The 16,799-nt window shown below is 42.9% G+C and overlaps 1 protein-coding gene across 1 annotated transcript in view; it reads right to left on the minus strand.

Annotated features, from left to right (window-relative positions):
- The window catches only part of PTGIS (prostaglandin I2 synthase), a 51,033-nt gene extending 34,623 nt beyond the window's left edge, over positions 1 to 16,410 (minus strand). The window contains exons 1-2 of the mRNA XM_039497657.1: positions 16,348 to 16,410; positions 13,135 to 13,259 (exon numbers count right to left, since the gene is read on the minus strand). Of these exons, the coding sequence (XP_039353591.1) occupies positions 13,135 to 13,259; positions 16,348 to 16,410 (188 nt within the window). The remainder of the gene's footprint in view (positions 1 to 13,134; positions 13,260 to 16,347) is intronic.
- Between the last annotated feature and the right edge of the window lie 389 nt (positions 16,411 to 16,799).

Raw genomic sequence — 16,799 nt, forward strand, 5'->3', positions numbered from 1 at the left:
ATTCCCCAACCCCTAAGATTCTATGCAAACACTGAAGAAGTTAACATTTTCCTTCTGTGCTGAATGCTGCACTAAAACATAGGGAACACGATGTCCCAAACTCATCCCGGGTTTAACTCCACTGACGGTTGGAGAAATGCTAAAAAATGCTTTGGAAAATAAAAGAAAGGCAGGATACTGGTTGGATGCTTTATATCAGGAGGGGATCCTGTTTTGCTGGCAACAACCCACATACACTTACAGTATTTTCTACAAAGAAAACTGAACCACAGCAAATATAGAAGCCGAAATCTGAAATAAAGTCACCTTTACTGGCATCTTTGAAAAGAAACAATGATACAAAATATGGAACAAATTCATCCTAGGCGTAAATCCACTGAACTCTATTATCTCTTTACTTTGGTCTGACTTTCACTGCATTTTTAGCCAAAGAACCAACATATTTACCTATATAAAGATTGTTATGGAGTAAATTGGGGAAGTGCCATTGACTTCTGTAGAGCGACATCATTTTACACCAGCTGGGGATCCAGCCCTATGTTAGCCACTGCTCGTAATTACTGTGAGCTGTTCCATGTAACAAATGTGTTTTCTCAACTGGTTGCTGAACAAAGCATTTGATGTGAGTACACAGTAGAGAAATGGAATGGGTGGATTGCACTATCTGTATGAACAATGCTGAATGTATTTTGTTAGCATGCTTGCAAACAGCACCATGTGTGTTTATATTTATTCCAACTCTTTCTATGTGTACCTAGTAGGGGAGAGAACAGTACCGAGACACAAACTCTAGAGCTGGAAGATTTCTTAACTTGGAATTTGAATAATGGGACAGGTATCAGCTTGTGTGCATTAGCATGGTTACATTTACTTCACCAGAGATACTCTGATTTACACCAGCTGATCTGGCCCAATAAGTTAATACAGATCTTGTGCCCACGTTTCCCAAATGTATCAGCTGGTGGCCAGCCTTTTTAAGTGCTATACTAGGGATAACAGAGAACACCACAGGAGAAAACGGAGACCAAAAAAAATCACTAACAGTGTCAATAATAATTTGAAACTTAGCAGGTGAGGTAAAGGATGGTTCCCTGGTGCTCTTCCCAAGGTATCATTTCATGCTTTGGAAGTGATGTTCACTGCCATGTTATGGTTTTCCAGAATGGCCTATAATGTATGGCTTTTGGGAAATGAAGTTTAGCTGTGAAAGCGTAACATGAATGATTTCACAAAGACAGATAAGAAGCATCAAAACAGGTTATCTCAAAAATATCAGCCTCAGGCAAGTAGTTCCAGGATAAGAAGAAACAGAATAATTAATCTTGCAAAATATTTTGGCCCATACGCCAGTGTCTGTGTACAAATAAGTGTCATTCTGGACCTTTTCAGCTTTGAATTGTAGGCTTTCATCTGTTTGAATGGTCAACAGGATTCCCCTGCTATCAGTAGATCGTAACACGATACAGGCTTTGGTATCACATCAGTATGTTGATGATACTCAGGTCTGCAATCCCTTTTCATTAGCCCCAGTCATAACCAGTGCCAGATTCCCCAAAAGATTTGGCAAGAACAAAGACCTGGATGAAAGCCAGTTGGCTAAAGCTCCACCTGGATAATAACAGAGGTGGTGCTGCTCTGCAGCGGAAAAGCTTTCAGAAGAGATGACAAAATGTACGACTGCTCCAGCAATTGCAGGCATCTGCCGAACCACTGTCGAAGTGAAGAGCTGTGCTGGGGTCTTACTAGACGGATCCCTGCCTGTCAGTTCCCAGATTACATCAGTGGCTGTCAAACACCTTCTGAAGCTTATGGCAATGAGCTCCATCTGGATCTAACCCCAAATGAGCCTCAGAAGCTATGGGTAGCGCAAAGTAGGGTGACCAGATGTCCCGATTTTATAGGAACAGTCCCGATATTTGGAGCTTTTTCTTATATAGGCACCTATTACCCCCCACCTCCTGTCCTGATTTTTCACACTTGCTATCTGGTCACCCCAGCGCAAAGTATTGTTTCCTTCCAGAGTGAGTAGGAGGGTGAGATCGTGTCATACTGTTGCTCCATTCACTGCCAGGAGAATTCTAGATGACAGTCAGGGTGCGCTCCTCAGCTGCACAAATAATTTCCAATATATTTAACAGGTAAAATGATTCACAATTTTTAATTCTCAGAGTGCAAATACTGCAATTTGTGCAACTAACTTGGGTGCCTTTTATAAATTACTTATGAAGTTATGGCACGGAATATGGTTTTTATATTGTAAGAGTCATTGTCTGGGCTGCATTGGTTAGTTACATCAGTAATCTAATCAGGGCAGAAACAATACAATGGTACTTATGTAACTAACCAAGACAGAGTGGGCAGGAATAGGGTATTCTTATCCAGAGTTTAGTTTATTGAGCACTCATAATGATATCTAAACATTGCTAAAAGTATAGGACATCAATACAACTAAACTGCTTCACACTAGCTGAAAGTCTGGCACACAGTCTGGAAAAACATAGTTATTGTAGTTATTATTTCTTGTGAATTAAGTCCACATGTGTGAGCTCAATATTTGTTACACAACTTTTCTTATAAAACTTGCAGGCATACTATAATTTAAATGAGCAAAAAACTTCAGAATTATTAATCACTGGTTATCTAGTTTACATCAAACATAATAAGGTATAAGCAATGAAACAGCGTCAGTCGGATTCGAATACAACATCTGTCTTCTCACAGGTGGATAGTGGCCAAAAGAAATGACATGTTTTGGAAGAATTTGTTTGTCATGGAGTAGGGCCCTTTTCACTTGAGCAAGTGGAAACACTGTTGGTGACCCAAAATTCAACATGGATCCTGCCTACCTAGGATACAGAATCCAGAATCTGTAGATGGTCAACGGAAGTTTTGTTCCAAACATTATCATAGTCCTATGCTTAGATAACTACCGGATCCCTTTCAAGAGTTTTAATTCAGTTATCTGAGGAAGCTGCACTTGAGAATTCAGTATAGCCTATCAACCGCGTCTGGTTGAAAGCCCATTCAACAGTCTTTGAATCAGGCCCTTAAAGAGTGGTTTAGGATCTCCAGCAGAAATCAATATTATACATTTCAAGTTAAAATCACCACAATCTCTCATGGTTTTACCTAACTCCTCTTCTGATACAAAATGTCCAACAATTCAGGGCTTAACAGGAGAAACTACTAATAACTTAAATCATAGTAATATTTCAATATTCTAAGTTAAAGCCAGTTTTAGCAATAAAGCCAGACTCACTGCTAGATCTGTGGACATGGATATATTTTTGCAGGACTAGAATAGCTTGCCAAAACCACTTGCCTCGTGTTTTTATATTGAGAAGCTTTTTTTTTTATTATTTTTGGTTGAGAGGTTCTTCCTATGACCAGAAACAAACAAACAAGTACCACAAATATTTACCACCCTCCTTTAAAAACTTCAGGCTGTTTGCACACTATCAGCTCCGTGTATTCTTTCTGGCATAACAAGAAGGGCTGCCTGGATGAGAAAATGTTTAGGTCACTTGGAATGGAAAAAATGACACTGGAAACTTAGTCATGTTCATTTACAGAGTGTACGCTCCCCTGCCCAACTATTATGGCCACTCCTGGATGCACACTATGGAACTCCAGTAAAGTTTTATTGCTGTGGATTGTGTGGAAAAGGAAAAGTTATTTCTTCTTCTGTTTACGTATTTTTTTTTATTTCCTATGTGATGTACACATGTAAAAAATTACACCGGAACAATCTATGCTCTAAACAGATGTCTGGATAGTCAAAACACTTAATTGGAAACCAGTCCCATAAAATCTAGAGATCGTGTAACCTAGCTAATCAGAAATGTTTTTAAAACTTAACATAAAAGAAGTAAATGGCAAACAGATGTACCAGAGCAAGGCTTTGACTGCAATGCTGTTTTTATAGATGTCAAACAAGAGAGAAATCCTTGCAAATAAAATAATCTTGGACCTCAGAGAAAGGGATTTAGCTACTTAAGAAAGAATTCTAGTCGCTATATGCAGAAATCATCTGTATTAGTTTTGCTAATCTCTTCAAATTGAGGGATTGATCTGAATATTAAACCCGAGGCCGCCTCAGGGACACTCATGCAGCAGAAATTCTGTAAACTTCCAAACAAAATGCTGACAAATGTACGTACAGAATTTTGTTCAAAGGAAATTGGTATTTTTCAGCTGTTTGGCTGGATTTATTCAACTGCATCCCACATAAAGCAGCCCACGTTACATGCCGTTACAGTGTATATATAATGAATTAAGGCATGTTAGGGCTCAGAATCAAGCCGTGTAAATATTTATCAACACATTTGTTATTTTTATCCGAACAAAATTTTAAAAGTTCACCTGGAAAAACTGCCCCCAACAAATAGTGTGTCATTTGGGTTCCCCCGATTCAAGTAAGAGATGCCAGAGTAGGCAAAGGTGGTACAGCTGACAAGAAGTCTTGCTGCCATTCTTTGTCAGCCTTATTGGTTCACACAGCCCCATATACAGAGTACAGGTGTTGTACAGAAAATACCACAAAACAGCTCCTTTCCTGAAATAATGTGACACTGACCTTCATCCTCCTGGTTACCTTTTCTCCATATAACTAGCCAGATGCCGACAGTTGCCTCTCCTGCTTCTGCTTTTAAGCCCTTTAGTCACAAGGGGATGAAGTTTAGCTTTGCCTGTGTTGCCCAGGTCCTGCCAGTGCTGTGATTTGGATTCAGGTGATCATGTCAGTTTCAATTCCTAATATCCTACGGATGCCCTGTGCAGCAAATCCTTTGTCACCCATCTCTGCATGAGAGCAATAAGTCTTCCAGCCACTCTCACTGCAGGCTCCTAACAGAGCTAAACATTTACATTCAGTGGCCTCCACTGTTTACCTCCCCAATCACACTTTCTTCCTGTTTGTGTCATTGGTCCTGCTTCCCTCACTTTATGATCAGCTGAGTTTTGCAACAAGATTATTGACGCTCTATTCTTCTACCATAGGAAGCTGCAATATACTGGTGTCCCCACCTCCCCTTTCCAAATCTATCCTTGCTAAATTCTGGTGAAATTTGGAGCTTAAAAGGAAACAAAAATTGGCTCCAGCCGGTATTTCAGAGAGAACTACATACTCATGGGGAACCCGCTTTCTTGGTCTGCACTAAGTGGAAAGGGTGGACAACCAACCATTAGGCTTTGGAGAATCTTGTGCTTGTAGGGCCTGTACAATACCATGCATCTTTATACAATAGATATCCAAGGCAGCTTGGATGCAATGCCTGGGATGAGGTCTCAGCTGAAACAGTGTATAATGAGTCAAACTCAAACACTAAAACCTGCAAATTTGACACCATCAGCTCAGGATTAAACAAAGACTGTGAATGGCTTGCCAACTACAGAACCAGTTTCTCCTCCCTTGGTTTTCACACCTCAACTGCTAGAACAGGGCCTCATCCTCCCTGATTGATCTAACCTCGTTATCTCTAGCTTGCTTCTTGCTTGCTTATATATACCTGCCGCTGGAAATTTCCACTACTTGCATCCGACGAAGTGGGTATTCACCCACGAAAGCTCATGCTGCAAAACGTCTGTTAGTCTATAAGGTGCCACAGGATTCTTTGCTGCTTTTACTAAAACCTGAACATCCTGACATTGGAAAAAGCAGAGATTTGATTCTGGTGTTTGAATCCCAGATTATTGAGTGTTTGAATGCAGGTCTTGGTGAAGACCATTATAAAGATATAAAACGTGGCTGTGAATTCAGGGTTCAGATCCAGAGTTTTGGTGCGGGTCCATCATTATTAGTAACATGCTGAATCCCAGGAGCATGGTCATACTTGATCGCAGCAGCTAACTTTGGCCTTCCTTGGGATTCCACAAATCTGCATCAGATTGAGCTAAAAGTTGCAATATTACAACAAAAAAACCTTCAAATCCAGACTCCAACGACAGACTGCAGAATTGGAATTAATTTGCAAACTGGACACCATCAAATTAGGCTTGAATAAAGACTGGGAGTGGATGGGCCATTACACAAAGTAAAACTATTTCCCCATATTATTTCCCAACCCCCCACCCCTACAGTTCCTCACATCTCCTTGTCAATTGCTGGAAATGGGCCATTTTCATGATCACTACAAACAGTTCTTTTTCTCTCCTGCTGATAATAGCTCACCTTAACTGATCACTCTCCTTGTAGTATGTATGGTAACACCCATTGTTTCATGTTCTCTGTGTATATATACAGTATCCTACTGTATTTTCCACTACATGCATCTGATGAACTGGGCTGTAGCCCACAAAAGCTTATGCTGAAATAAATTTGTTAGTCTCTAAGGTGCCACAAATACTCCTGTTCTTCTTGAGATTTGTGGAAGTGGTAGGAAAACCAAAGCAGCATTAACTTTGAACTGGGGGAAAAGACAACAGAACCTGTGTGGGAATCACACACAGACAATAAACTGGTTGGGTCAATTATTTTAAGTGTACAGGCATCTAGGATAACTCCAGACTGTAATTTTACAGTGCAAAGAGAATGTGTACATATTCATTTGGATCACTTGGGGCTACATCATCATCTGAAAGAAACAGACAGCCTTCTAGCCATGCAAAGGAGAACAAAGGCTTTCTTTACAACGTGACAATTTGTATGTCTAGGGGTAGTAGTGAGTCCATCCTGACCCTATTACTTTGAGCCATCTTAACTGTGATCTGCTGTCTTCAGCTGCTGGTAGGTTTAGAGTATTAGTGAAGTCATCAACATTACATTTCACCCTTGTCTTTCCTTGGAAGGAATTTGATCCAGCTTCTCTTCACCCACCTTTTCAATGCAAACTGAACTCTTTTAGAATACAAGGGATGAGTGTGAATTTCAGTTTGCTGCTTTAATAAAACATTTAATATTGCATTTCTTTGCTATGGGCTATTAAGTCCTGTCCACTGCACTAATGGGAATTCTGTATGGAATGCTCACTGAGTTGTTCTGAAAATCAACCCCAAGCCCATACCAGGAAGCGTGCATGTATGATGCAAGGACTCAAAGATTATCAATGGAATATGTAACCAGGAATCACCATGCATTAAACCCTGAATAATTTATCTTTATATGCCTTGGGTGACCTGTGCATAATTCATCCCTTTGACCAGTCTAGGAAAAGTCCCTGCTAGAACTAAATCCGGCAGATGGAAACTAATGTGTTACCCATTATTTCACAAGTGATCTCCCCAGTTACACCGGGCGGGGGGGAAGTCCTGGCCAGGAGCATCACAAAAAATTATTTAATCAGCAAACAGTTATATAAAATTGATTTGTCCTACCATTCTTTGGGAATAACTGATGTTTCCTTACTCTTTCATTTCCACTACTAGACAGAAATCAACTGCTTTGCAGGAGGCAGCGTGGCCTAGTATCTAGAACACTGGACTGGGAATCAGTGGTTCTACTCCCACATCTGCTACTGGCCTGCTGGGTGACCTTGGACAAGTCACTGCCCTGCTGTATGCCTCAGTTTCCCCAATTGTAAAGCAAGGATAATGGTACTCACCTTCTTTGTTAAGTGCTTGGAGATCTACTGATGAAGAGTGATGGGGATTATTGTATTTGAAACGGTTTGCACCGGCTTCTTATACCAATGCAGTTGTACCTGAAAGTTTAGAGGACAGAAAATAGATTACATATCTAGGGCCCTTCTAAATTCACAGCCATGAAAAACGTATCACGGACCATGAAATCTGGTCTTTTGTGTGCTTTTACCCTATACTATACAAATTTCACAGGGGAGACCAGTGTTTCTCAAATTGGGGGCCCTGACTCAAAAGGGAGTCGCAGGGGGGTCACAAGGTTATTTTAGGAGGGTTGCGGTATTGCCACCCTTACTTCTGTGCTGCCTTCAGAGCGGGGAGACCAGAGAGTGGTGGCTGTTGGCAAGGACCGCAGCTCTGAAGGCAGTGCCCTGCCAGCAGCAGCACATAAGTAAGGGTGGCAATACCATACCATACCATGCCACGCTTACTTCTGCACTGCTGCCTTCAGAGCTGGGTGGCAGGAGAGTGATAGCTGCTGACTGAGGGCCCTGCTCTGCAGGCAGCAGCGCAGAAGTAAGCGTGGCAATAGCATACCATGGCATCCTTACTTCTGCGCTGTGCTGGTGGCGGCTCTGCCTTCAGAGCTGGGCTCCCGACCAGCAGCTCCCGCTTTCCAGCTGCCCAGCAGCAGCGCAGAAGTAAGGGTAGCAGTACTCCACAATAACCTTGCAACCTACCCACAACTCCTTTTTGGGCCAGAATCCCTACAATTACACCACCATGAAATTTCAGATTTAAATAGCTGAAATCATGAAATTTGCTATTTTAAAAATCCTATGACCGTGAAATTGACCAAAATGGGCCGTGAATTTGGTAGGACCCTACTCATATCCCAGGGGAAATATGCTTATTGTTAAATATTTGTGCTACAGTAGAAACTTAAGGCATCAACCAAGATTGACGCCCCATTTTGATCAGCACGTACACACCACGTAAGGGACAGCCCTGGTCCCAAAGAGCTTACACTCTAAATAGACAAAGGGCGAGATTGGAAACAAAAGTGCAGAGAAGTAACTTGCCAAAGGTGACAGAAGCAGGAATAGAACCAATGTCTCCTCTGTCCCCATTCTGTGCCCCATCCTCTGCAAGGAGGTAAAGGTGCCTCAAAGGAGGTGCTCCAGCACCCAAGCTGTGTGTTAATCTGGACAGGCAAAACACTGGTTGGGAAATCTTCATGGACACAGGGCAAATCCCAGTCCTAAATCACCAGCAAGACGCTCACTGAGGTCAGCAGGGCCACAATTTGGCACATAGTGAAGAAGAGGATACTGCAAGAGGGGAAATGCTTTGCTCTTTATGTGGAAACAAGCACCAACCTATTCTGGGGATAGAAAACACTACGCTAGTTAGATAGTGTTTATTTGACTAAGATGCGTTAACACTCATGTTCACAACATCTTCCCTACAGCATCGTTAAACAACAGCCAGGAAAAATCACCTTGTCATGCTGCTACTGCATTCACTGCATGTGGGAGGCCTCTGTTCACACTGACGAGCTTGTAACAGCCAGCTGCTGAACTGTGCAGCGGTCATGAATCACAGCATGGTTTTCAAAATTCTTACAACATGAAAAAACAGCTGTAGCTGGGAAGAAAGTTAACATCGCCACAAGCCTTCCCCAGTTACAGCTTTCATCCCTCCAGCAGCTCCTTTAATGCTACTTCCTTTCTTTCCTTTTTTTTAGTTACAGTCTGGGTTTAGAACAGTGCGCTACAAAGAGTAAGAAAAAAATTGGTTGTCGTTTCCTACTGACAAATTTCTTTCTAGGTGACTCTTCCAGTGTGCACTGGATAAGGCAAAGTCTACCAAAAGTTCAGTCTCATTCATGCAACACTCCTGGGGTAGTTTGATAAAAAAAAATTTTAACTACAACTTCCAGCTGCTTTGGCATACTATAAATAAACCTGGTAAGCCTGTAAGCTTGTTAAACCTTAACTAAATAATTAAACATTTTAAAAAATCCCTCACACACAATCCAGACTGTCTTAGGGGAAGAGAGGAAGAAAATTAGACTAGTATCTCATGCTATTTTTTTCTTTCCTCTCTCTTTCCCAGGCTAACAGAAGGAAGCTGCCATCTGCTCTATCTAGTTAGCCCGCGAGGGGTTTGAGACGTTAACTCTTAAAAAAAGCTGCACCAGAAGTGATTTAAAGTCTTTTCCACTCCAGGCTATAGGCCTTGAGCTAGAATAGTAAGAACCACAATACAGAAAGTACAAGAATCTTCCTTCAGGTGCAAAAAATGTACTGCCTAGAATTCAGATAGAGGAGGGAAGAGCAAAGCATCAGACACAGAGGCTGCATTTAGTTAGGATGAATCTCCTATACCATGGACACTTCAGATCCCAGTGGACATTGCTAGCTGGCATAGAGAACCAGGTGTATCCAATCTGGAAGTGATGTGTGCATCAAACACAAGGGTAAAGGCAGTGTTTCCAGATCACAATGTTTAAGAGTTCAGAGTCTAGGCCCAGTTTTCAAACACAGACACCTTAACAGAAGACCCATCTCTCCCATTCATATTAGCACTTGGGTGTTCAAACACTATATGTGGTCACAGAGCAGGAAAAAAATCTTCATAAACAAAATTAATCCCCAATCAACAGCGAAAAAGTGAATAATATGATGAATATTGTTCAGCCAACTCTAGAAATTGTCAAATAGCAGAAAACAGTCACACAATTTATCAGACATATATTGAAAAATTTCACTGAGCTATCTGCAAATACTATTCATCCAGCACCTGCTCCACCATGTACCCATTTTATGCCAATTTGAGAAGCAGAATATGGATTTTATGAACCACAATACTTAGATTAGAACTCTTCAGATCTGGAGCAAAACTGTTTCAGATTTCAGATCTATAGTATTCACCCCCTCTCAAATTTAGAAAGAGTTTGGATCCACATTCAAAATCTTTAGCCCAGGCTTGAAAAATGCTATAGAAACAATGCAGCTTGGGCTCTCCAATGAGCTTGCCTAGGTTTGGAACCTGAGTTCTCATTTCCCGGAGGACATTTACTCCAAACTATGTGGCGGACATTGTTCTTTTAGAAAAACCCTCGGACACATTTCCATGCGCGAGCTACAAGTTAGATGGGGAAGGAATGCCGTACTTCACTCCATCCCGCAGCCACTTAGTGTTTGAAAAGTGTTTAACCATCGCACTTCTCAATGGACAAATTAAAAGCATTCAGGCCACGGGCCTGCCACTTGACATTTGTTCTGACGTGTTTTTCTAACAGTGCATTAGAAAACATTTGACCTATTACTGGAGTCTGAGTCAGTCATTTCTGCAATTAAACCGAAATACAATGTCCTGCTTCCTGTCAGGAGACCTTTTGGCTCTCATGCAGCAATCAGGCAACGGCTGTATTTCACTGACCTTTTTTTCTCGGCATCTGAGATGGCAAGGGAGTTTAAATATGAGAAAGAGGAGCACAGCCAGCCTCTCAGCTTGCAAGGAAACCTGCTTTCTCTCAACAGAATTCCAGTGAGTAGGTGCTTGATTCTGCCCCCCATGAAGTCAAACCGCCATTGACTAGAATGGGGTAGGATCAACCTGCAGGGGAAGAATGTGTGCATGACAGGGCAGAGTCAGAGCACGACCAAGGCATAGGGGCTGAGATACAGTTGTGGGTGATCCATTCAACAGACATTTTTAGGCTGTTCGGTTACTCCTCCTGCCATCCAGGAGCAGCGGTTACTTCAAAATCATTAAGAGCTGCTGTTAGAGGAAAGTGGCCATGAGGGGCAGATACTGACACAAAAATGTGTCTGGGATCATCTACAAAAACAACATCCCTCACATCCACGGTATTTGCTGGGCACAATGTCCTTGCTGGCCTACAGCATCTGCTCCCTGCCTTTCACCAGCCCGTGATGGAAATAGATTGAACCAAAACATTAGAGACAATTTCCCAGATGAGAATTAAAACAAAGCAACCAACAAAACAAACTGTGGGCTCGATCCCGAGCCAGGTGGTGTAAATCAGAACAGCTCTATTGAAGGCAGTGGGTCAATGCCAATTTACACCACCTGACGATCTGACACTATATAGAACACATGAGCAGTAGGCTGTCAACAAGACAGCTGCCATGTGGATGAATGTCCCAGCACTGATTTGATAAAGGGCTCACTGAATCCCAAACTGCACCTAGCCAGAGAGAAAATAATTTTGGAACAGGAAAGGGGATTTTTGTAAAGGGTGTGCTCTGTTTTCTCTGTGTCCAGGCGGGTTTGAAAACTCCCCAGGAATGTGTGGGTTACACTTGCACTCACAAAGCTCAGTTTACAAAAGAGAACTTTATTTATTCTTGGATTCTACCTCTCTTGGAAGCTTCTTACAGGGAAAGAGCCAGGTTTCTAAAGGGATTTAGGCATCTTACGTTGCAAATAGATGCCCAGTGGGATCTTCAAAAGCACTTACACACCAAACAATGGACGTTAGATATCTAGGTCATTTTGAAAATCCCCCTATATGCCTATCTGTAGTTACAAATGCCTACACAACTTTAAAAATCTGGCTCCAAGTCTTCCCCAGTGCTCGGCTACATGCCAATTTCCTCGCAGAGCAGTACACACATACTGCTCACAGGCCTCTGCAAAGAACCGCTCCAAGTTCTGCCTATTTTTAAAGGGGCAGGTTCCAGAACTCGCATCAATATAGTTTATTCAGACCAAATTACTACCTTTAACAATACGAACCCTTCTCTAAAATTATCTGTCCCCGGGTGCTTGCTCGTTACAGCTGGGCTTTCCCTGGGCTGAGGCACAAGGACCACAGCCCAGAGGCAATGGCTTGACTTCACTGTGCACCCACTAGAGCCTGGCCATCTAGTCCTATTTTCCCACAGAAACTCCACAGCAGAGCCCTGATCCTCCTTTTTTAATATGCCCCCTCTAGTTAATTCGTCTAGTTAAGCCCCTGCACTCCTTTGTCGGGCAATGGATTTCATAATGCAGCATTCCAGCAGGTCCGTAGGCACCGAGATCGGTGATCTCTTGCTCACAGACGGTGACTAGATGCTGCCGTTGTTCTTTTAGTACAGAGCCTCGACAGGTTTCGTGAGGCACTCCAGCGTAAGGAGGAGGAGTCAGCTAAGATTGGTCTCCATGTTTCATAGTCAAAGACAAAACTGCAAAATTTAGGACCAGGTCCACCTGCGACTCCAATATCTTTGTAAAAAAAAAACGGTTGAATCAGTTTCCAACTTTTCCTATCTGGGTTCTATACTTACCAGCTCCTCCAATCCTCCATCAGATTGGCATTGCAGCATCTGCCATAGGCTGTTTACAATGGATATGGAATCAACATAACCTTAGCATGACAACCAAGTTCAGGATTTATTCGAGCTGCATCCTTCCCGTACCGTTGTACAGCTATAAAACACGGACACTACGCCACACAGACTGGACAAAGCTGGAGGTTTTCCACACAAAATGTCAACGTTGTATATTGGGCATAAAGTAGAGTGACTTCATCTGTAATGCAGATGTTTATGGTCGTTTGGGTTTACAGACTACTGGGGCCATTATCCGCAGGCGGCAACTTACGCTTTTCGGACATGTCGCAAGGATGCCACAAGACGTTCCAGTGAACGCCATTCTCCAGGTGGCTTGTAACATCTGGGATAAAATTCCACCAACCGAGGGGTGGAGACAGCCCAGAGGTAGAACCCCTATTACATGGGTTCATCAAGTCTGTTCTGACGTTGGACTCTCAGGCAGTCAAGCCTTTGCGGTTGCGAACGATCGCTACAGTCGACTGTCTGGCTAAGTGTTGAAGAAGACGACTAGTTAAGTAACACCTGGTTAAAGTATCAGAGGGGTAGCCGTGTTAGTCTGGATCTGTAAAAAGCAACAAAGAGTCCTGTGGCACCTTAAAGACTAACAGACGTATTGGAGCATAAGCTTTGGTGGGTGAATATCCACATGCGTGTGACAAAGTGGGTATTCACCCACGAAAGCTCATGTTCCAATATTCTGTTAGTCTATAAGGTGCCACAGGACTCTGTCACCTGGTTAAAATGCTCCAATGCAGGGACATTAGTCTCAAATCCCTTGGGCAAGATCCTCAAATGGGTATAATTTGAGCTATGCCAATTTATACCACTTGAGAATCTGACACGTTGACTGGAGCTGTTAATCCTTTCTTGCCCCTGAATTAGTCATTTAGGATTTTTGTTTGTTTTTATTTCTGCAGATGTTACATGAAGGGGTTGGCCTGTGAGCACACAGGAAACTCATGCCTCTTTCACGTGGCTCCAGCCTTATTATTGTTAATCGGGTCCCAAACCAGTCACAAAGCAATTCTGGATTTTCAAAATGCGCTTCATTATCAGGCAGTAGCAACATGAGACCAAGAATAGCAACAGATGAGACATCCAGTATCCATGAGAAAAGGCTGCTGGAATGGTGAATACAGGGGTTTTGCTTAATACAAAGCACTGCATGAGAAGGCATAAAACACTCATTTAGATTAGGAAAAGAAACCCAAGCATATAGCAAGTGTATTCATATTAGCAACTCTCAGCTCAGTTATTAAAGCATGTTGATCAAATATTATTAAAGGGCCTGCGTCTGATCCTGTGTCAAAGTCAAGGGGAATTGCAGGTGCTGAGCAGTTCCTCTACATTTCAGATCTTAATCTAGGTAAGTTGGTATCCACAACACCACCATCACCACCCCTCAAAAAAACCACTCAGACTTATGTTCTCCTGACTGATCTCTCTCGTATAACATATGAAACCCAGGGTGTCCAGGGCTTTACCTTCAGTATTAGAGCTGAATGGAAAATACAGGGGGGAAATCGTGAAAATGTGCATGACATTTTGGTCGTGTTTTTCATACCTACTTTGCCATCAAAATTTAATTTTCACCAACGTTTTCTCGACAGTTATAATCAGCGCTATGCCCTGTGCCAATCAAACTTACAGTGACAACTGGAAGAGAACTCAGGCCAAATCTAATGAGGTTATCATGAATTTTGTGACAATTGAAAATACAGGGGAGAAATCGTGAAATCATTGTCTTTTGTTCAGTGTCTGATTCTTAACATTAGAGCTTGGGGTGAGCTTGGGGTGTCCATAGTTGCTGAAAAGAAAATGAAAAGGTTAATTAGCACCCCAATATTTTGCAAAATTCTAAGGCAAATTTAGCAGGCAAATGTTTCTGATTTCTCCCATCTGCATGGACAGCTTGCTAGATAAAGTGTGCATTCATATTCTACATGAGAGACACTACTTTTCTTTAATTTTCAAATACTTTGCTGCTCCTGCTCTTATGGAACAAAACATCAGCTATTGATAAAATATTAACCAAATGCCATGTAAATTCCGGCTGATGTAACTAATCCTTCTGCAAGCAAAATAAGCGGGTATTTCCACAGACCCAGATTTGCTTTCTGTAGACCTCTGTGGTCTCTTTCTTTCTCTGGAGTGAAAGTCCTTATTTTTGCCTCTGAAAAGCATCTGGATTCAGTTTAAATAGTCATCCCGTAACCACGCTGGAGGAATTGCTCTGGAATGCTGCACACCAAGATGGCAGTGTGCCAGGCACACTCAAAGCAGCAGAAAAAGGGATGGGGTTTTGCTTTGCAGCCTTCATCATGACGCTGTGGAACTGAGAGGAAAAAAGTGATTCCTGCTGTATTTTGTTGATCTAGGCAGGCCCCTATCCTGCAAACATTTATGCATATGAATAACTTTATTCATCCTAGTAGTGCCAAGACTACTACTCATGTGCAAAAAGTTCAGTTCTACTAGCTGAGGTTGTAGCAGACTCATCAAGATCTACCTATGGCCCAGCCTCTGCTTGAGGGGAAATAGCACGCGATGGTGAGTGGGTGTGGGTTATACAAGGGATGATACAAAATAGGGCTCTGCGATGTACACGCCAGTATATTTTATGTGCCAGATCCTGAGAGTTCAATGGGAGCTGCAAATGCTCAGCCCCTCTGACTATGATTAGTTCCTGTTTCGCTGTACCAATGTGATTTGTCCCAGGATTTCTCGTGCACCAGCTATTCTATCTTAGGGGTGATGGTTTTTTCAGTGTGGTTTAGTGGAGCGTGAGGCCTTAGCTCCCTTTGCCCTGGGCGGTGTAATTGTGTGTTGAGCTGGATGTGGTTTGGGTATAAATAGGGCTACTTGTTTCTCATTCGTCGGGTTGTAGGAAGCCAAATGTCAACTTTTTTTTTCTTTGGCCAAGTCTACTCCGGAAACTTACAGTGACGTCAGTTGGGGAGGAGGATTTTTTACAATGGCTTTATACTGGCAAAAGCCCTAGCGTTAGGGTGACCAGAAGTCTCGTTTTGGCCAGGACAGTCCCTTTTTTAAGCCCTAACTTGGCCGTCCTGACTTTTTTGGCAAAAGTGGGTGTTCGTCCCAATTGCTCTTCCCAGCTTGACCAGTTGGCAAGAGCAAATGGGACAAAGACTCACTTTTGTCAAAAAAAAAAAGTAGCATGCAGAGGAATGGGGGGGGCATGCAGCAATGCCAGCCCTGGGCAGGGGTGGGGGCAGGCAGGGCTCGAACAAGCAGCAATGCCAACCCCGCGGGGCGGGGGACTTGGATGAGCATTTCGGTGGGAGAGAGGGGGCTTGAGCTAGCCCCACACAGGGAAATACGGTCACCCTGCCTAGTGTAGACACAGCTTCCAGCTTGCAGCTTCTCTCATTCAGGGAAGGGATATAAGGCGCACTGGGGAAAAGCAGTGGGAGCTGTGTCTGCACTGGGAGCGTTTGCCGGTCTAGCTATACAGGCAAACCTTTTCTACCGTAGAGCCAGCGTCAGCCTCTGCCAGGTATTTCTCCTGCCCTATTGCCGGCATCTCACCATCATGGGCACCTGAGGCCTCATTTTTGTTTTAAAATCAAATATACAATGATGCTCTGACCAGGCAGGATGTGGATTTAATTGACCAGCCGGAACCCATTGAAGTTACACTACATTGTACATATACCCGGGCAAAGATCACCGAAGTCAATGGGAAAGAATCCCGTTGGCTGAGATTCCGTGTTGAACATCCAGGAGGCACAAGAAAGAAGGTGCAGGCCAGGGGCAGGGAGGAAACTAAGGTGGCTTTCTGGTACCTGTGCACCCTCCCAGTTTTGGGCTGCTCAGGAGCTAAAATTGCCTCAAGGTCACTTAAGCAGCCATAGGGGCTGCTCTAAATTACAGCAGCCTCCCTGGTGCCCCCTCTGCAGCTTGCATGATGGC

This window comes from Mauremys reevesii, linkage group 13, assembly GCF_016161935.1.
Source record: "Mauremys reevesii isolate NIE-2019 linkage group 13, ASM1616193v1, whole genome shotgun sequence".
In the NCBI taxonomy this organism is placed as follows: Eukaryota; Metazoa; Chordata; order Testudines; family Geoemydidae; genus Mauremys; species Mauremys reevesii.